At 40.8% G+C, this 21,421-nt stretch overlaps 1 protein-coding gene across 1 annotated transcript in view; it reads left to right on the forward strand.

The window, feature by feature from the left end:
• The window catches only part of cdk18 (cyclin dependent kinase 18), a 48,023-nt gene that overhangs the window by 21,080 nt on the left and 5,522 nt on the right, over positions 1-21,421 (forward strand). The window contains 14 exon segments of the mRNA XM_054616728.1: positions 854-989; positions 7,650-7,786; positions 9,954-10,085; positions 10,561-10,617; positions 11,675-11,789; positions 13,056-13,150; positions 13,264-13,326; positions 14,759-14,882; positions 16,386-16,506; positions 17,677-17,729; positions 17,732-17,773; positions 17,899-18,004; positions 18,702-18,744; positions 18,850-18,940. Of these exon segments, the coding sequence (XP_054472703.1) occupies positions 872-989; positions 7,650-7,786; positions 9,954-10,085; positions 10,561-10,617; positions 11,675-11,789; positions 13,056-13,150; positions 13,264-13,326; positions 14,759-14,882; positions 16,386-16,506; positions 17,677-17,729; positions 17,732-17,773; positions 17,899-18,004; positions 18,702-18,744; positions 18,850-18,940 (1,297 nt within the window). The 5' untranslated portion in view covers positions 854-871.

Genomic DNA, 21,421 nt, shown 5'->3' on the forward strand with positions numbered 1-21,421 from the left:
TCACTAGCATCTGGATGCACCCGGGCAATTGTGTGTTTGTTTTTTTACTATGTCTGTTTTGTATTTGTTCATACTTTATGTGTGTATGTCATGCTCCTAATAGGACTCTATCAGCGCTGTGTAGGTATTGCAACAGGCGGAGGTCATCTGTCAAGACACTGGGATCGCTCAGACATAGCTACAGCTTGATTGAGGCCTAAAACTAACAGGAGCGAATGTGGAGTCTTGCTGTAATTGAACCCCAGCCTCTGAACACACACATCTCCTTAGCCTTTTACAGTAATGAGCAGAGACACAAATACACACACACACACACACACACACACACACACACACACACACACACACACACACACACACACACACACACACATATGCACAAATCCATGTCAGTGAAGGAGTCACGAAGACCCCATGACACCAATCTCTGCAGCAGACACAGAGAGAAAAAGAAGAGAACGCAAACATGAGTTGAGGAGAAAAAGTAAATAAAAGAGAGGTAACTAACTGCTGGGTCTGGCTGTGGTTGTGTAACCTACTGGATGGGAGAGAGTATATTGATCAGCTGCTTTCCTGCTGTTTTCTGCCTCATTATCAGATGACACAGCTGCACATAAAGATCCTTCACAGATACACAAGGCGCTCTGTCTCGTGAAGGCAGTGAACCAGGGAGTGTTAATACTTTAGTTGTTTGATTTTTGTTCTGTACATAGTAAAAAAATAGAAGTCTTTTGTTTTTGGTAAATGCCTTTTCTCTACGAAAGCATCAGAGATCTCGTTGATGCATGTGCTGTATTAACTGATGGACTGAACATCACAATCTTTTTCTTTGTGTGTCTATTTCTTCTCCCAGAGCCGTTCCCCCAGCACCATGAACAAGATGAAGAACTTTAAGAGGCGTTTCTCCCTTTCTGTTCCCCGCACCGAGACCATTGAGGAGAACGAGTTCACAGAGCAGATAAACCAACTCAACATATGCCACACTCAGGGTAAGAACCCCCCATTTCCCTCACTTTCTTTCCCTTTCCAGTCATATAATTGCTTTCGGGAGGTTTGGATGATAGTGGCACAATTAGACTTTGCCACATGGGTAATTGCAGTCAGACGGAATGTCTTTATTTTTCATTAGCGCAATGTCTTTTGTGAATCAGGAACTTGAGAAGGGGGAAAGAAAGTGGTTCCAAGATATGCACAATTCATGGTGCTATCAGCAGCCCCAATCCCTTTTTTTGTGAATTCTGGGAGTTGACATATTTTAATTGTGCCCCATGACATTGTCCACGCATAATGGGAATTATGTGCTACGATTTTGTACAACAAATCCGGGGTGTGTTACTTTAGAAGAAATCATTTGCACAAATTTGGATGTGTTACCAGCTAAATCTTTCTACTTTGTACAGGATTGTTGGTTGTGTGGGTTGCCACACAAATGTCTTTTTTGTAACTCCATTCTCATCTGGGGGATTTCAGTTTTTTTGGGACTGGCTGGCAACAGTTGGCTAACAAAACCATTTTATAACCAATAAACCTTTGGTTAATTAAGCCTGTTCAAAGTCCTGATCCCTGAGCTCTACTACTTCTTTGTGTCTTTTTGTCCCAGCGTGCAAATGAACAGCTAAAAATAGAGCGCAAACTGCAGTCTCACCTTTTGTTTTTAATACAAAAAAAAATACAAAATACAAAATCCTCCCTGTGTCTGTAGCGGACCCTCGCAGATTAACCAGGTTTTGTTTTTTTCCGGCTATACGACTAGTACCACCACCAAAGCTTAGCCACGGGAGGATCAGCAGGCTTCAAAAGGAAATGAGGGATGTGGTGGTGAGTAGGGGGGTGGATGATGCACAAAAACCAATTGCATTCAGAATGAGGTTTTTCGAGTGTCTCTCCAGGTTGATTACACAAAGGGATGGAATAACAATGAATCGCGGGAATACAAAGAGTTACCAGGATGGTTAACACTTTCATCCTAGAAGATGTTCATTGTTGTTTATAGCTTTTTACTGTAAGGATGGAAATAAAGCTTATAGCTTTGTAGCTTGATATGTATATATTTTAAGGCAAAAGAAAAGTTGATAGTGGGGGACAAGTGGGTCATGCTGGATGCGCGGTCACTCCAGGTATGTTGAAATTGTTCAAGTCTATTGCGCAAGTGTGAGACTGTACGCATGTTGTACTGTGATCAAGCGGTCTCATAAGACCAATCCGACTGCCTGGCAGGGAGAAGCAGCTGGATATGTAGTTAAACCCTCCCCCCAAGAGAACATCTGTCTGCATCACTGTCTGCACCTGAAGGTCAGTGGAGAGGTAACCAGACAGAGAGAGAGAGAGAGAGAGGATGAGGACAAAGACATGGAGATAAACAACTGAGTGAAGAAGAAAGGGGACACAAAGAGAGAGCAGACGTTTACCCTCCTCGTTTCCTGTTCACCTCTCTTTCCCCACGTGAGGGGTTCTATCGTGTTTAGCAGCGTAATGTGCTGATTGGACATCCCCTGACTGTTTTGCAAGAACACTTTAATCATTACATGCCAGGAACTAAATGGTCCATGTGTTTTTAACACTTGATCCAGTAAATATAATGGGTATTGTTCTGTCAGTCTACAAAAAGTAATGCACTTTAATTTGAATACAACCCATTTAATCGTGAGTTGGTGTGGACGCCAAGAAAGTCAGGTGACGCAGTATGAAGAGCGACAAAGACTGTAAAAGGATCATGCTGGAGTGCATTGATGGGTCAAACAAACGCAGGACTTTTACCCAGCAGACCACTGTTCAACTCCCATGTAAAACATAAAGTTAATGTTGGGTTGACTTAGTTTATCCTGTTCTGTCGCCGTTGAATCTAGCACTATTAGAGCCCTAACTGTATTTTGAGGTTATGGAACCATTCTCTAAAATCAGCAGAGGGGAGGCGGGTAATCATGGCTTGCGTCTCTGTCTCGTTGAGGGAAAAGGAAAGTTACAACAAAATTTAAAGTGAGCTAAGAAACCATGTCTGTCGCTCAATTTCAGTACTTTGGAGAGCGACACACACACACACACACACACACACACACACACACACACACACACACACACACACACACACACAAACACCTTACAAATAACAAACAGCGTTGTCCATTATCCTGTAACAAAAGCTAAGCGATATTCACGTGTATCTTGGCCGATAATTGCACACTTGTGCATACAAATCTTATTAAAAATATGCAGCTCATACTCAAGTGATTATAACTCCTTTAGTCTTATCAGATTATTGGTTTATCCCATATCATTTCTCGCATTTAAAAACAAGAGCGGCTGGATCAAACTGAAAAAAGAAAGCCAATTAGTCTCAGATCACTGAGCTTGTTGAACTGATTAGCATCCCCCCAAGGCTGCACATACACACACAAGATACATCAACACATGAAAACAAAAATATATTACAATTTCCTAACCGCTGGTCTAGTCAGAAGTGATTTTTTTATTCGCAAAAGCACAGGTATACTCTCAGAGCTTGTGTGTGTATGACGTTGTGTGTCTGTGTTTGAGTCAGTGTCATTGGTGGTGGCCAGGACTTACTGCCTGACTGTCTATATATTTCACATTAGGAAGAATCCCGTGTTCACTTTCCCTCTATTAGTCCATTCAAAGCTGTTTTTCTGAGCTCCCATACAAACGTGAGAGTAATCACATGAGCCCCCGTGACGAATCAACGCTCCGATGAGAGCTTCTTCCTCGACACTCAACCGTGTCGAGGAAGAAGCTCCCTGCAAGTGTCCCTACAGAGAATGTGCTGCAAGAAACAAATCCTGATTAAAGGAATAACAAATCAGTTATTCAAGTCAGTTGATTTAATAAATGATTTAATTATGACTACCTCAGTCAAGTGTTTTTATGCCTCACTAGGAATGAAATGAAAGTTTTTTAAGGAGTTTTTTAAGGAGTTTTTTCTTAGTCAACCTGGGTGGACAGCATGCGTTTTAGTTGTCAAAAAAATACTTTTGTGATATCAAACTAATGAATACAATGATATATTATGTGAAAGCTATAAAATAAATAAATGAAAAAATGAAATAAACTTGGAAAAACATCATACCCTCTTGCACACAGTTTCACAAAGTCACAAAGCCTTTATTGCCAAGCAGGTGAGATTTTCTTATCTCTGTTATGTCCAAAACACACATATTTTACAGGAATAGCACCGGGAGCCACCATTATGGGAACAGTCTTCCTCTTCTAACCTGTTTGACCACATGATAGAGTCTTGCCTCAGTTGAAGCAACTATGCAGAGGTTATTTTCTCATTTTCTTTATAAAATAATCAGACTTAAACCTCTGTTAAAGGTTCTAAAATAATGCTGTTGTTGTCAAATGAGTCAGCATTTTTGCATGTCCATTTGCTTTGTCTCAAAGCTAATGGATTTTTTAAAAGGGTTTTAGGTTAGATGCCTGAAATAAGTTGGTGAACATCATACCATAAACTAAAAGCTTCATTACCGCCACACACAAACTCATTTGCTCAACTCACTTTCACACAGAACACGAATATTAAGTGGTTTCCTTTTTTTTTTTTAAAGGAGGTCGATTTTTCTGAGCTTTTGCACCAAGAATAAAGGCATCAACCAATCAAAGTTGAGCAGGATGGGTTTAGTTGCACCCATAGACTGTAAATAATAAGTTGTCATAGTCATCGTGACGTAACCAACTGGTTTGATAACTGCCATTTTGAAGCCTCCAGTTTGGCCATTTCGCTGTCGCCATTTTGGATCTTAGACGTCATCATGTTGTTTTTTTCGCAACCAATGAACAGAAGTTACCATATTTGGGATGCGGACGAGTGATGTAGAGAGACCGTATACAGCTCTGGTAGAGGCAGCAACCTGTCAGTCACTGTAAGCCCGCCCTAAAAGCATACCCTGCTTTATGGTCTATTTGACTCTAAACGGACCATAATTTACTAAATGAACATCATGCTGTATTGAAGAAGACTTGAAACTAGAGATTGAGACCATAAACTCATGTTTACAATGTTTACTGAGGGAATAAATCAAGTGGGAAGTAGGATCATTTTTCTCAAAGACTTCTATACAATCTAACTTATTTTCCTGTCCTCTTGTTGTCATGTATTGTCTCTTGTCTTGCAAAAAAAAAAAATGAACCGGATTTTGCCGCTGGTTGCACCCATTTTTATGCAGCAACATCACAAAGGCTCTGTAGTCTGAACTATGACATCAAACTTTATTATGCGAGTATTTAACATTTTTCGTGTTGTTTATTAGCCACGCCCCCAATGTGATAAAGCCCTTAACTCTGTCAATACAAACAATTTTATCTTACCTTGCCTTGTGACTTATACTACCATTACTTGTGAAGTTTATACCCCAACACACTTTTTATTTATTTCCTGTCTCCTCTCTCTCCCGCTCACTGTGATCGCAGTTTCAGATGGAAACGATACAAAACCATCATGTGGCGTACCGTGTTTGGATTGTGCTTTACCTAAGATGTCTGTCTGGCAGGCATCCATCTATGTCTCTTAGCAATCAGACAACAGTGGGTGCACATTTGTGTGCTCATGTCAGCGTCGCCTTCACTGACTCTAATTAGCATCAGGAGATCAAAGGAGTGCTGTAGCTGTGATATTCAAATGACTAGCAAACAGGTTGTCATTTCATCCACCAAGTCCATTTAGACTGTCAATCTGACAAAGACGTAGTATTGCCATTGATACACCAGCGGCTTGTTTTATGAGATATGTGTGTTTGACTTTAATTTATACAACTCTGCTGAATTTCCTCTAGTGTGAGAGAGTAGGTCATGCTGATAATTTAAATATTTGTGTGTTTACATATAAATCGGCGTGTGTGTAGAGGGGGAGGCTTTAAGGAGACATATGAGACCTGCTTACCTTGTTAGCCATTATCCCCATGGAAACAAGGGATTAAAGTACGGAATGGTTGTAACACAGACACACACCCAGAGCCTGCCAAAAAAATGGAGCCACGTGTCCACTTCACAAACCACACTTGCCATACTGGTGAGGCCGGCCGACGCTTGCTATTGAAGCGGCAGATCAAACGGCAGCTGAAACCTCCACAGAGGGTAGCATTCAAAAGACACCGACCAGGCATCAAACGCACACATCGCACACACAATGTTGCCTGGTGAGGATCAAAAGGCCATTCTTCCCACCACGGCGGCTGGATAGCTGTCGCACTGCATTGCTGCTGTGCTCCCAGTATACAGGTCGCTTCAGCTGCCTTAATCTCTTCTCTAGTCTTGATGAGACTCGTCTCCGAAAAACAGGAGGCTGTGAGTCTGCTTCAAAAATCAGCTATCTCAAGCAGCATTTTGTAGACGAAAACACATGCAGCGATAGCTGGCCAGTCGCAGTTCTCGCAGTCTCCAGTTGCATTTTTGAGAAGGGGCATATGAGCTATGGCGTAGCATAGGAGGCCAACCCTTAATGTGGAACTATAAATCTTGCTGATGTTTGAGTCTGAGCTGCAAAGAGCTGCAAAGTGTGGTGTCAATTTTCTGTACTTCCCCCTAAGTGGGACCTCCGCTACACTGCGCCACACTGCACATTTGAAAAAAAAAAGCTAAGCCAATAGCCATTTAGCTTAGCTAATTTTAGCATGAAGACTGGAAACAGCTTATGTCTTGTTTGTTTGATCTGTAAATAAATAAAAAAATGTATATTGAAGTTACGAATAAGATATAAAAGAGATATTTTCATTGACAAATGTAGTTGACATTACTGCTTTATCTCAATGTGGATGTCAGGGTCAGATGCACTGCTTTGGTGCTGGTTGGATTTAAAGATTTGCATAGACCAGGGATACATTTTTGCCTTGATATTTGAACATTAGCTCTCTTTAGCGACTACAAATTCTACTGAATGGTTTGATGTGTAGAATTCATAACTGTCTGTGAACGTCCAGTCCAAATCTTGTTAAATCTAAATGAGATACATGTGATGAGGCAAACGCTGTCCCTTTTGGAGAATCCTTTATTATTACTTTTTTGTTTTTTTTGGGAAGATCCGAAAATCAACCAATTAAAGTGATTTGGCAGTTAAATATTTTCATACAACTATCCAAAAAACTAGCATGGATGTTCTTCGTTCTACATCAGGTAGTGGCGGTGTTGGACTTACGCTGTCTTGGGGCGAAAAAATATTTAAAATAAGGGCACCCGCTGAATGCGTCCAATAGGGAACTTTGCTGTGTTTCTTTCAAACCTGGGAGCACCAAATGTGCAGTCACCCACCCCGTAAACTACCAGTGTGTGGGGTAAACTCAACTTTTTGGGGCCTTAGTTTCTCTACTATATGTAAAGTCAGACATTCAAAACCCCCATATTGCCAGAATGGAATTATCCTTTGTTTCTTAACCACTGCGATGGTTCAACTTTGAGATAGGCTCCTAAGATCGAATGGTCGAATAGTCGACTATTTGAGGTCACCCCTAAATAATAATATGTAAATATTTTGCCTTCACAGTTCTAAACGCAGCTCAATGACGTGATACTTCCAAAGACTTGAAAATTGTATGCCATTGATTATTGAAACTTGTGGTGGCCTGACACACCATTGTTTTTCTTCCTTTGTCACCCATCTATACATCTGCAAATATTGAGTTCTTATGTCTCTCCTCTGTCAGGCCTGACTCCAGACAGGCTGGGTCCTCAATCTCATGATGCCAGTCCTTCGAGCCCCGAACCAACGACACCGGGAGCCCAGTCTCCGTCACATCTCCACTTCCACGACAAGGCCCAGCTCAGACGTTTCTCCATGGAGGTAGGTAGCAGAGGCTCAAAGGGGCGGCTGTAGGAGGACAGTTAATATGGCAGATGAGGGGTTAACAGGCCAAGTTTTCAATTTGGTTTCTCGTCATGCTGTAGTCACATGCCGCCTCAGTAACTCAAGATTTATTTGTTGTCATTCAAGCACTGATTAGAAACTGTCAAGGTTCAAGTGCACGCTAAAAGCATTAAAAATCAGCCCGACATAGAAACCAACAGTGGCACGTGTAGTTTGTTCTCCTATTTAAACTCTTCCCTGGGAGTAATTTCTCCATTTCCACCTCTGCCAGCTCAATTGGGATGAGTCACCTAGGAAAGCTTTCATCCCTCCCCAAAGCATCAGACCTTTTTCTTTATTGGATATGTGAGAGAGTTCACGGTTCCACCTTTTCAGAAAAAGTCCCTGTGGAGCTGTGATTCACTTGGAGTACGTCTCATGCTCCACACAAGTCGTAACAGACAGTGGAGTGAAGCGATGCCATAAGGGAGTGAGTGCTCAGGAGGGACTCAAGACAGAAATAATGTTGCGACAGTAAGAGGGGAGCAATTAATAAGGGCATTTTATGGTTGCCAGGCTGGGGAAAAATATCATAAGCTGGTATGTAACATTTGTCTTTTAAGCTAACGCTTTCGCTAATTGATCAGGACGACCTTTCCAGTGGACAGTTCAACCACTTATCTCCTAGAAAAAAGCTACAGAGCAAAATTGATTTATTACCCATTAACATTTACAAGCCCAGACTTGACTTATTACTGTAGTGGAAGAACCCCTCATTAATTAATGACTTCTTAACATTTAAAGGCCTTGCACATTCATGGCACAACCACACAGGTGATATCACTTTTGACCGATTAGCCTCTTCTTGCAACTAAGTAGGTGAGAATCCACTGCAACATGCGGTTCTCAGCGTTGCTCCGCTAACCTTCAACCTAAACAAAGGTCCAATCAATCAAGCTACTGAAAACAGCCGTGGGGGTGTTCTGGGCCTCTATTAGTGCACATCTGATGGCTTATCATATGAGAATGTAGAGACACTTTATCACTTTCTAGAAAGCCACCGGGTTTGCAGTTACAGGGAGGGATAAGATAGGCCGTGACCCGTCCATAGACCAGCCAAACCCATGAACCGCCCACTGGCCGGAACAAACCATTGGCCTAAAGAGAACTGGATACAGCGCCCGTTCAGTTCCTATGACAGTTGCTCAGTGGCGCATGAAGTCAAAAGTTTGTCTTCCGAGTATAAAACCACCCTTCAAGCAATCTTCCGCATTTATGGAGCACATAGAGCAAGCGTACTAGTGTTTCCTTTTAACCCCGCCTCCCAGCCCTCCGTCCTGCCTTGTTCTTGGGCGCATTCACTTGAAAAGAGGAAGTAAATAATTCTGGATTTGGCTAGTAGTGTATTTTACAACTTTATGGCTCTTCAAGTGATGCTACCAGGGAAGTTGATTTACCTCAAATAAATGATCCGCTCATTTCCAGATCTCTTTCCCAATCTCAAACTCTTTCAATATAAGTCTATGGTGAGAAGTCTTTTGTGGCCCAATACGCCATTGGGATACGTGACAAAACCAAAAATTCTCACACAACTGTTTGGGCACTATTTCAAATCTGCTCCAAAATCCAGCACTCTTCCTGGGTGATTGGAGCAAACTCGCCCCAATCGTACCGTTTTGGGTCCGACCTCGTTATTCCATTTGTTTGCCAGATATGGTGTTGTTGATGGAGATGGATTGAAGAAAGGATATGTGAGAATGAAGAATGGCAGGACAGGACCACACACACACACACACACACACACACACACACACACACACACACACACACACACACACACACACACACACACACACACACAGACAAACCATCTCCTCTGTGGGCAAGATGCCAGTGTGTATTGGTACACATATTGAGAAAATTCTCTTCTTCCTTGTCAGCATATAACAATTGCCCTCCTTTCTCCTTCCTGGTTTAACTGACATGTTTGAAGAGGTTTTTCCCACATTTCTTTAGTGGACTCCTAAATAATGTATGTATCATTGACAAAGCCATTATTTACAACTGAAAAACCTTCCAAAAATATGTCTCGTGGTCCTATTGTTTGTACTAAAGATTTATAATCTGAAAACGCCGGCTGAACTCTTCCCCAACAATCCTACAGGACGTCAGTAAACGCATGTCTCTACCCATGGACATCCGCCTGCCTCCGGAGTTTCTCAAGAAACTGCAGCTGGAGAGTGAGAACTCGCCGCTCTGCAAACCTCTCAGCCGCATGTCTCGACGTGCTTCACTTGTAAGTGCTTTACATCCCTACGTATTTTTATATCCATCAAACATAATCATGTATATGTAAATAACCTCAGGCAGTGGTTATATTTCATCTCATATTGACCTGTGTAAGGCTGGTTTGTTTATTTAATCTTACTGAGTATAAATCTTGTTGCAGCAACCATCTTGGCTTCTTGTTTGTTTCACAATCCGTTTGATGGATTACTCTTGAACCAGTAAATATCTTGGCTCACATCACAGAGCATATATCCTCTCCGCAAATTACTAGTCTTCTTATCTTGCCTTCCTGCTATTATTATATTTTCTGTCATTCTGTATTATAATTATAATGAGGCATTTGTTTCTTGCCAGGTTGATAGAGAAAAGGAGGATTTGCTGAATCAACTAATGTTTTCAAATATGATGCTTTGACTGTTCCGTGGTTTAATCAGAAGAGAGAATCGTAACAGAAATGCCTTTTTTTTTCTCCATGCCTCTAGTCCGACATAGGCTTTGGGAAATTGGAGACATACGTGAAGCTCGGCAAACTGGGTGAGGTACGTCTCTACCGATTACTCACACATTCACCTTTAAACACGCGTTCGACTGCCGATGGTAACAAAAAGCTAGAAGGAATGTTATCAGGCACTGCTAAGGCATCTCTGGTGCATAATGCGTACAGTATAATGCTAACAGACAACTTGTTTACCACAAGTTGTCTGTGAGTCTTCATTATTCTTATGAGGCTTGTTGTGAGTCGAGCCCCTGACGGGAGACAAGTGCCTGAACAAGACTAACTACAGTATACCCATGTGTCCTGCATTGGTTGGGATGCAACATGAATAAAAACACTGCATGCAAACCGTGTGCTTTTACCTACAAACGCACAGCATTTTTCTGAGAACAGCTGTTGCCTCAAGGAGTGAGGAAAGGATTAGTGACACAAGCTGTGTGCCTTAGTCCCAGTCACAAGGCTCAGCAGCAGATAACAGCGGCGATGAGTGGAAAAAGAGAGAATAGAGCTGCTTCTGTGGTCAATTATCACAAATGGTTCACAAAGGCACGGTTTGGTTTAAACGTAGTGGAAGACAGTGTTGTACACATGTAGTAAATAAAAAAGTACCTTGTTTACTCCTGTTCCTTTTATCAGTATCCGGAGGGTTTTGCTCTCTTTTTAGCTTGCAACACTACAATCAACTACATAATAACAGAGGGCTTGTCAGCAGTTCAAAACTTGGATAAATGAAAGATGATTATGAGCCATGATAAGTCAATAATCAGAGATAATCAGACCCCAAGGAAATAAATAAGCATTAAATGAATGGATTAAATCCAAGCCTGTTTGATAAACTGGCATTATTATAATGTTTTGAGGCTACTCATGTATGAAAGCAGTCAAAACTTAAAACCTCATTCAGTCAGATCATAAAATGATTTGTTGCGATTTATCCTTATTTGCGATGGATGATGAGGGGATTTAAATCAAATTAACTTGATTATTCTGTGTAGGAAAAATGACATACCTGCTGGTATTTGAGTAACAGCTCCAATGAATATATTATAGTCAGAATGTCACCTGTTTGTGTGTGTGTGTGTGTGTCTGTGTGTTCATAGGGGACGTATGCCACAGTGTTCAAAGGGCGAAGCAAGCTAACAGAGAACCTGGTGGCGTTAAAGGAGATCCGGCTGGAGCACGAGGAGGGAGCACCTTGTACTGCTATCAGAGAGGGTACACACACAAACACACACTGATTGTGGCACCTTTATTCAATTACTATAATATGTATAGATAATACTTTTTTTTTTTTTTTTAAACTTACCGCAGGAAAGTATTGCCAATATTATCATTTATGCTACTGTACAAAGTGAAGGATTTGACTTTATAGAAATGAATTAATCTGAGTTGTAGAAATCTCCCTTTATTCCGACATATATACATTAAACCTCTGTATCCAAAATTCAATACCTCATACTGGAAAAGTGACAATATAAAGTATACTCAAAACAAGTGTGCAAAGAAAAAAAAGTGTGTTTTAAGTGTGCTGCTGATGGGTACTTGGGTCCCACAATGCAAAGCGCAAATGAAATGCAATAACTTATCAGCTGGGGACATTAATTATAGATGGTGTTGAAACAGCTCTCAGAGCATTTGAGAATACAACAGCTTACTATTAGATTTTTGAAAAAACATTTAGCTGTGTCTTTATTAAGTTGTATTGGCAGTAAAATCACAGTTTGTTTGACGTCCGGGGGTGTTAGTTAGTTAAATAAGTTAACTTCAGGATTTGTTAACCCTAATTTCCCCATGTTATTGTGTCTAAATTGCTACTAGGAAAAACAATATTTGAAATTGGTCCAGTATTGAGTGAGAACTCTGCAGACAGCAACTCCTCATCGTCAAAGTACCAACACTAAAAGTTCTTGCTTGTTGTTATCATAAGACTCTGACAACATTATGGAAAGAACCCCACAGAAAAATAAAATCCTTTTTCTTTACCTTTTACTTGATCCGTCTGTTGTTGTGGTTTTGTCTAGCCAAGTCTCGCTCGAGTAGTAGTCTCTTTCTTAAATTTCACATCACATCCACGTTGTCGAAATAATCAAAATATTCAGCCATGACATTGAAAATCTTTTTTGATAACCCCTTCAGTACTCCAATGCAACAAAGCTGATAAAATGTCCAATTTAAAAAAAATGTTGTCCCCCATTAGTCAACATGGGAGAATAGGGTCCATGATTAAAAATACAGAGTTTATATTTTAGTATCATGACTGATTATGAAACTTACTGCAAAAGTTTACTGTAAAGATTAGTACACTGTATGGCATTAGAATGAAGTATGGAATCGGAACATCTTTGCAGTAGGTTAAAGGTTTAACCCCAGATACTTCCAGTGGCATTTACGTGATTTCCCAAGGACACAGCAGCCGAGTTTAGACTAAATCACAGACCTAGTTTGAAATGCAACAAATATCTCCTTCTTCTGTCCTCCCAGTGTCCCTACTGAAGAACCTGAAACACGCCAACATCGTCACGCTGCACGACATCATCCACACCGACCGCTGCCTCACTCTGGTGTTCGAGTATCTTGTGAGTACATCGGCAGCTCAGCACACAGGTGTTTTTAAAAAATGTTGACCACACACAAATGTATTATGGTTAGATTTGTAATGTGTGTACACTGTGGCTGTTGTGTCTTTCAGGACAGTGACCTTAAACAGTACTTGGACAACTGCGGGAATCTCATGAGCATGCATAACGTCAAGGTGAGCCACTCGCATGATTCAGATGTCAACCACTACTGACTATATACCAGAGAAATGGACGTGTATTGGTTTACATCCCTGCAATTACATAACATTAACCCAACACGTCCTCATACCTGAATACCAGAAAAGGTTGTTTTCCAATGACTCCCAAAATTGACATATAATATTGTTCTATATAACATTGTGAAGAGGTCACAGTTTTAAAGACGTGGTTAAAGTTGTTGAACGAAAGAACTAGGTTAAGGTTTATGAAAAAGAAGCTGTTTGGGTTTAAAAAAGGTTGTATGCTATATAGTTCATGACATGGTTACAAACTAACATTGTTACGTGACTTTTGGTGTTACATGAGACATGAACAGTGGTCTGCTGGGTAAAAGTCCTGTGTTTCTTTGACCCATCCTTACACTACGACCTCTTCCTTCTGTGGACTTTGTCGCTTGTTATACTAAGACTGTAGACTGAGACTGTAAACTAACTTCCTCCTCTGCTACCGTCATAATTAATACGGACAATTGAGGTCGCCGCCCAACAACAGACGTAAATATGGGGAGTATTAAGCGGTTTCACACAGACGACGTATGCAGCTGTTTTTTGAGTGAGGAAAGCCTTATATCTTATCCAGTTTGTCATTTAAAATGGACTTGTTATTTCAAACATTCCCAAACTCCCCATCGGCACAAATACACAGCTTCAGTCCCTGCAGCTGCTTATTTTCAAGTCAAAGACTATATATGAAGTGGACGTAGTCATGGTGACTTCAACCATTGGTTTGTGGACTGCTATGTTGAAGCCAAGGGTTCTGCGTTTTGGCCGTCGCCATCTTGGCATTTTGCAACCAGTGAATGGGAGTAACCATATTTGGAATGCAGAGGAGTGACATAGAGACGCTGTATAAGGCTATCGTAGCGGCAGAAGCCTGTCCATCACAGTAAACCTGCCCTAAAGCATACTCCACTTTATGGTCTATTTTACTCTAAGTGGCACATTAGTTTACTAAATGAACATCATGCTGTATTGAAGAAGACTTGAAACTAGAGATTGAGACCATAAACTCATGTTTACAATGTTTACTGAGGTAATAAATCAAGAAAGAAGTAGAGTCCTTTTCTCATAGACTTCTATAGAATCTGACTTATTTTTGCAACCAGAGGAGTTGCCCCCTGCTGGCCAGTAGAGAGGATGCAAATGTTAAGACACTTCCGCATTCGCTTCACCTTACAGAACCGGAGGACTGCGTGGCCAAAACACAAATAATCAAGTAGAATTATTTTCGTGGCATTTTGTATGTTAGCCATGGATGCCTGATTTACTTTTGGTTACAGATTTAGTTCCAGGCTTTCAGGGGAAGAAGGAGTTACACCGGATGAGGAAGGGACTTTTAAAACCCATGTTTCATTGTAATCATATTCTAATTTTCTTTCTCTGACAGATCTTTATGTTCCAGCTGCTGCGCGGCCTGTCCTATTGCCACAAGAGGAAAATCCTCCACAGAGACCTAAAGCCTCAGAACCTGCTCATTAACGACAAGGGCGAGCTCAAACTGGCTGACTTTGGTAGGATAAACATCACATTCACATAAAGCATACATGAACATCAACAAATACAAATGTGCTTGTAAAGATGCAGATACTTGGGAATGAAATAGCACGTTTCATGCAACAATCGCTTTCCAATTATATTTTGCTGCCACTCGCCAATCTTCTGTCCCCACTACTTAACACCCTTACTTGCTGTATCCTAGCAACTGTGCCCCTCTCTCTCAGTTTTCTAAATTGTGTGCTGGAAGTTGGTAGATAAACCCATCGGCTTTCCCTGACTATTTAAGTGATAGTTTTGACTAAAGACATCATATGAGGGTATATAGAGGGACTATTCCAACATATCATTTACACAATGTGTACATTTTGGGTGTTATATGGGTGTTACTGACAACACCTCATAAGTCATATCGTTCTCTGATACAGTATTACCTCACTATATGAGAGGCATGTGGAAACACACAATACAAGTCATTTTGGTACAAAGGTAGTACCAAAGTGCCTGAGTAACAATGGATGATTGCACAAAAAGTTGCTCGCTAAAGTTGCCTAAAGTAGCCAATCTGCTGTTTCTGAGGTCTCGCCACTAAAGGTGCACCATTAAGGTCTGGCCACATACACTTGGTCCATGCAATCAAAATTTTCAGTAATTTAAATTAGTTATTATAACAATGAAAAAGCTACTACTAACTAGCAGCAGGTGAAGAATACGCCAAATTCGACGAAACTACTGAAAAGCTTTGTCTTTCTGTGCGCTTTTTGATAGTTTATTTCTTGGACTGAATCCAATGAAATTGGTTTAGTCGTCCCCGCCACAAGAAGACTACTTTGCCGGGAGGAGTGCATGCAGGAGCTTAAGGAGACAGACCTTCAGTCAGTGGTGCTGTAGCAACCTAAATGTAGCTCCTGAAAATCCCAGTGCTAGAGGCCCTGATCCCGTGGGACTGCCCTGAGCCCTGCGAAATCTGCAAACTTTATGTTGCAGCCTTGACATGGGCTTGACCTGCTGTGACTGGCGGAATGATAGTTGGTACAGCCAACCTCTAAATGAAGGTCCATCTACTGGAGCTGCTCTCCTACTGGGGAAATAGTCTTTCAAATAAAAATACCAGTTGTTTTTCTCGTTTCTGCCAATTTGGATTTAATCCTGTAAACAAACTTATTATAGTGTTCACGAACCATGTTTTTTCAATGGGATTGACAAGCCATTGAGGTAGCTCTAAATCTTCGTTCTCTCATGTTGGACTGAGGACAGACTTTACGCTACAGTGACTCACTATCACCTCTCAAAGTACAAGTGGTACTACAAGACAGGACGTGCTGGGGCTAGCTTAGTAAGGATGCTTCTTTCAGTAGATAGCTATGCAAAACAATGCATTGACGTCTTTGACAGAACTTCAACACTGTCAGCTCTTCCCATGCGGTTGATAATGTTAATTTTCAAACGTTTTAAACAAAAATTCTGGCCAGATCTTACAAATTGCACCTTCAAATCTTTAACCAAGTTGTGTTGTCCAGGTCTAGCGAGGGCCAAGTCCGTCCCAACTAAGACCTACTCCAATGAGGTGGTAACTCTATGGTATCGACCCCCTGACGTGTTGCTGGGCTCTACAGAATACTCCACACCCATCGACATGTGGTGAGTAGAACAATATGGATATTTGATGATTAGTAGTCCAACATGGACTTGCCTACCAACACAGTGCCACCAGCAAATGATAACTGAGGCCTTGTGGATGAATGGATAGATATTGGGTAGCATCAGGTATCCAACTCGTATGCTGGAAAACATCTTTCTGAGATTATTACCAAACATGAAAAGTGCAGGAGACTCGTTGAATTGGGTTTACAAAGTGAGAACTTATAACAGATTTAACTAATCAAACTGACAGCGCATACCAACGTGGAGTTTGGCAGTATAACAGCAAATTGTGCAAAAAAAAAAGGTATGGACCCTGTCAGGATATATCCAGTGTTAAACTTGTTTTGCAAATGTCAAAATTTTGTAACATTGTAAAACTGTGTAATTTTCTGCACCTTAAGCATCACTATGTGCACTGTTGAGCTGCAGTCAAGTCCAGGAGAGAGTCCAGGAGAGAGGAAACAATGTTGCCATCTTTGATTTAACATGATTTATGTAATTAGAAGAACCTTTTTTTTTTTTTTTATATTTTTAATATTTTAACATATCTTACTTACCGGACATGGTTTCTCAAGCCTGCGAAACGTAGTATATAGCTAATTGCTGAAACATAGGCTATATGTTTTCATATCGTTGGCCACACAGTGTCATATTGCTGTTTTTGTACAACCAAAGGGTAAAGTTTTACTTGGTAAATCAGATGAACAATTTCAGGACCGTCCAGGATGCCCATGAATCATTCATGCAAAATCTCACAGGTTATTAACAGGGGTGAGTCACTAGTCTTACAATGGAGCGTATCTCAGCCTTTTTCTTATGTATTTTTGCTCATTAGCAGTCTGCCATGGCGAGAAAACCCGCACAGCTCTGGCGAACCACCGGATTAAAAGTGGCTCTCTAGCAGCACGTCAGCCTTTTTATGAGCTCACCTAGCTACACGTCCTTTTATCAGACCACAGGGCGCCTCTTCAACACACCATCCTGCATGAAACAAAAGGCGGCAATGTGCCCACTCACGGCACACATGTTTGCATTTATGATCAACGCTCTTTGAAGTGTGTTAGTGTGTCTGATGCTGAGCACGGCCCTCACCTAGAGTTCTTTGTTTGAGGACTCTTGTGGTTTGTTCCTTCACCCTGCATGTTTACCTCCTCCCTCTTCTCCAAGGGGCGTGGGCTGTATCATGTATGAGATGGCAACAGGTCGTCCCATGTTTCCAGGGCCACAGTGAAGGAGGAGCTACACTTGGTATTTAGGCTCCTGGGTAAGATGGCAGCACATTAAGATACTATGCTACAGGCCAGGCTGAAATCAAGCAATATATGGAGTAAGAACAATTGATAAAGTGTCCTGTGACAGCAGAAAATTGTACATTTCTTTGTCTTCTAGGAACTCCAACAGAAGAGACCTGGCCTGGTATCAGTAATAATGAGGAGTTTAGGTCTTACCTCTTTCCTCAATACAGACCTCAAGCTCTCATCAACCACGTCCCCAGGTAACACTAACAGGTTTTATACCATTTTTATCTGGGTGAATACTTGATTCTGATTGGCTGCAGGGTGACCATTAATTCCTAATGAAGCACACCTCTTTAGTAGTTCCTGTGAAACAGTACTTAATTACAATTGAATGTCTGGGGCTTTAGGCTGGTCTCATCCATCATTTGTAGCAATATTTTCAAAAAGTAATGTGCCATAAATCATAGATAACCCACAATATATTTTTTTCTGTAATCGATGTAATCCTGAAAGAGGAAGTATAAAGGCAGGTAAAGTATGCACTGGGCAGGCAAGGGGGTCAGGTGGATGGGACGAAAGATGTGTAGCAACTTTTCATAGGATGTCATAACAACCGTTGTACGAGGATACGTTGTGGGCTTTGTTTGGTCGTATATCTTTTGTGTTTTTTACAAGTGTACCGATATTACACCATCTGTGGTGTTTGTTTGTTACTATATATGTTGTATACTTTAAAAAAAATGTAATGTTGCTTTTACGCTTCAGAAAACTAAAGACAAATATCTACTCTGGTGGATAATTAAGTTGTATTCTAAAGAACTGAGAGCACTATAGGGGTTCTCGTTTCTCCATTAAGCTGTAAATCATGAAACTGATGTTGCTTTTAATTTAAAATATGTGTAATCGTTCCCTGAACAGTTAAACATTTTTAAAAAATGTCTTTGTCTCCTTCAGGTTGGACACAGAGGGGATCGACATGCTGTCTGCTCTGCTGCTGGTATGAGACAAAAGCACAATGACCTTCACTCACCCGGATACGAGACCGAAGGGAACTGTAATTTCAGAGAATGTCTAATCAGCGACTTTTGTATTGTGATTGCAGTACGACACCAGGAGCAGAGTCACCTCTGAAGACGCTCTACGACACTCCTACTTCTTGAGTTTGGAGAATAACATACACAATTTGGCAGACAGTAAGACATAAAGACACACACACACACACACACACACACACACACACACACACACACACACACACACACACACACACACACACACACACACACACACACACACACACACTTAAAGCCTCTACGGTGTATTTGAAGTACAAAATCTTTTGGCAACTCTGGCTGTGAACACCGAACTTTCCTTTAACTGTAAATGTGCCTCTTTGCCATCTCGGCTGTGACCTCTCTAAAAACCATAGTTGAAGCATGTGTTGTTAGGTCAATTTGCATATTTTGACCAAAAATTGCAGAGAAAGTTCACATTGCTAGCAAGGGAAAAACAAGGTCAACAAAGGTCTGACAGAACTCATGGTTTGTTTAAAAAGCTCTGGGTTGTAAAGAATTGAAGTGCTGAGCTCACTAGTGCTCTTAGGCTACATCCACACTAATACGTTTACGTTTTAAAGTAGATTGGTTGCTTAGTTACAGAACGAGTATTATAGTACTCTTTAATAATAAAAGGTTGTGCTTGATACTCTATAAACTCTAACAGACAAATTTCGTGAATAATAAAAGGTCTCTCTCACAAAAACATCAAATTTACTTTAAAATGAACACTTACAAATCAAAGTTTAGCTACATTATTGGTCAATAAAATTGGTCAACTGAGTCTCAAATTGTTTTCCCTCGGTTTCGATATTGCCGGGTTGCAACTCTGCCAGGTGGCAGAAGTCTCTGTCCCACTGGAGAGAATATATGCTTTTGTTCGTTTACAGTTTCTTTGTGAACTTCACAATAGTCGTGCAGAACAAACATTGATAAGAAAAGGAAAGTCCTTCGCTTTGTGTCCATCACCCTCATCAAAGCCGCTAACCATGACTTCAAATGTCCATTCCAAAGGACGGATAACTGCTGAACATGCCGTTTGCTGAAATAGCTTGCCTCCTCCGCATGCAGTCAATAAAGTATTATAAAATGTAGAATTTAACTGTATAACAGCTGCAAGTATAGACATCAAGGTCAGCAACAGCTGCGATCTATTATCAATGTTGAATTAACAACTTGTCGTCAATCTGCAATCAAGGCTGATGTTGTTTTCTTCTGGCGGCGGGACCAATCAGGCAATGACACGTCAAGACTGCTAAGACCCAATCAAGTAGCAATGTGGGTGTCTACGTAATCGCCTAAGGTCCCCAGTTTCCCTGTCCACACTATGACTCAACCCCAGAGTTACCCCGTTTTCAAACACCTCTGTTTTGGGGGTTTTAAAACCCCGGAGAAGTTGGATGCTTGGCGTAAATGTAAATAAACGGGAAATGATACATAGTTGTTCGTATGTAGCCTTATTTAATAGTGTGCCTGCAGGCACAACCCTTTTTAAACATTACATGTGGCTTATTATTTTCCCTTTTCAGGTTTTTTGTCTAATGTTCCGACTATTAGCAAGAAGCCAGTTAGCTGAACTGCCCGTCATGTTTGCCAACCACAGTAACGGTACTTGTCACTGTAGTTTGACTCTTAAAATACTAACTGGTTGTAGGTCTGAGCTCTACCAGATTTTATTATAAGCTAATAATGACAATGCCACAATGGGAATATAGAGTAAGTATACAAAGTTTTCAACCCATTTTCTCCTCTCCTCTCTACAAGAGGGTTCCCCGTTATACCACAGGTAGGCCCATGAATGAATACAGAGGGGGAAAGACAATTGTATTAATTTCAGCAAAGTTTTTAAACAGAGTGCTCTTTATTATTCAACAATTTGAAAATAGATGTTTTTTGCCAAGTTTCGCAAAACAGAATTTTGTGCAAAAATTTACACCACTAAATTATAGAGAGGTTGAAGCTGATTAAGGCAGAGGAAATAGTGGGACAACCGGCTTGCAAACTCTATGATAGTAACAAATAAGCAAAAAACACTAGGGAAGGAATGCAAAAAAGTTGATAGAAAATACTAACTTGCTGTACAATATTCCCCGTACTGATACTGCCAGCACCACTCCTTACAATATTCCACTTAATAAATAAAATGGCAATTACAACTATATTTTTGCAAAAACAGTAACAATAAACTAACAATCGGAGCAGGACAGCTTGCTCAAGCAGCCATAGACAACCAGCAAATAAACAAATGAAAAGTTGTCAGAACCAAACAAAGGCAAAAAAATGCAAAACAAAATAATGACCAAACTTCAACTAAAGGCAGGGCAACAAAACACAAAATAACTAGAGGCAAGCTAATAAGGCAACATCAATCGAAGCAAGACATAACAGCAGTGGAGTCTTGACTGACCTCCCACAACCAGTGAAACAGGTTTTTGGGAATCAGTTAAGAGCAGAGCTGTAACATTTTGTATGAGTTGAAGGCGTCTGAGAGACTTTTGGAGGAGACTTGTGTACAGGGAGACGTGATGAGATAAACATTTAAACAACCTCTTGAAACAAACAATTAGATTTTGGTGATATGACGTAATTGATAGAAACAGGATTGGACAACCGTGGAGG

Source organism: Anoplopoma fimbria, chromosome 17 (assembly GCF_027596085.1).
Source record: "Anoplopoma fimbria isolate UVic2021 breed Golden Eagle Sablefish chromosome 17, Afim_UVic_2022, whole genome shotgun sequence".
NCBI lineage: Eukaryota > Metazoa > Chordata > Actinopteri > Perciformes > Anoplopomatidae > Anoplopoma > Anoplopoma fimbria.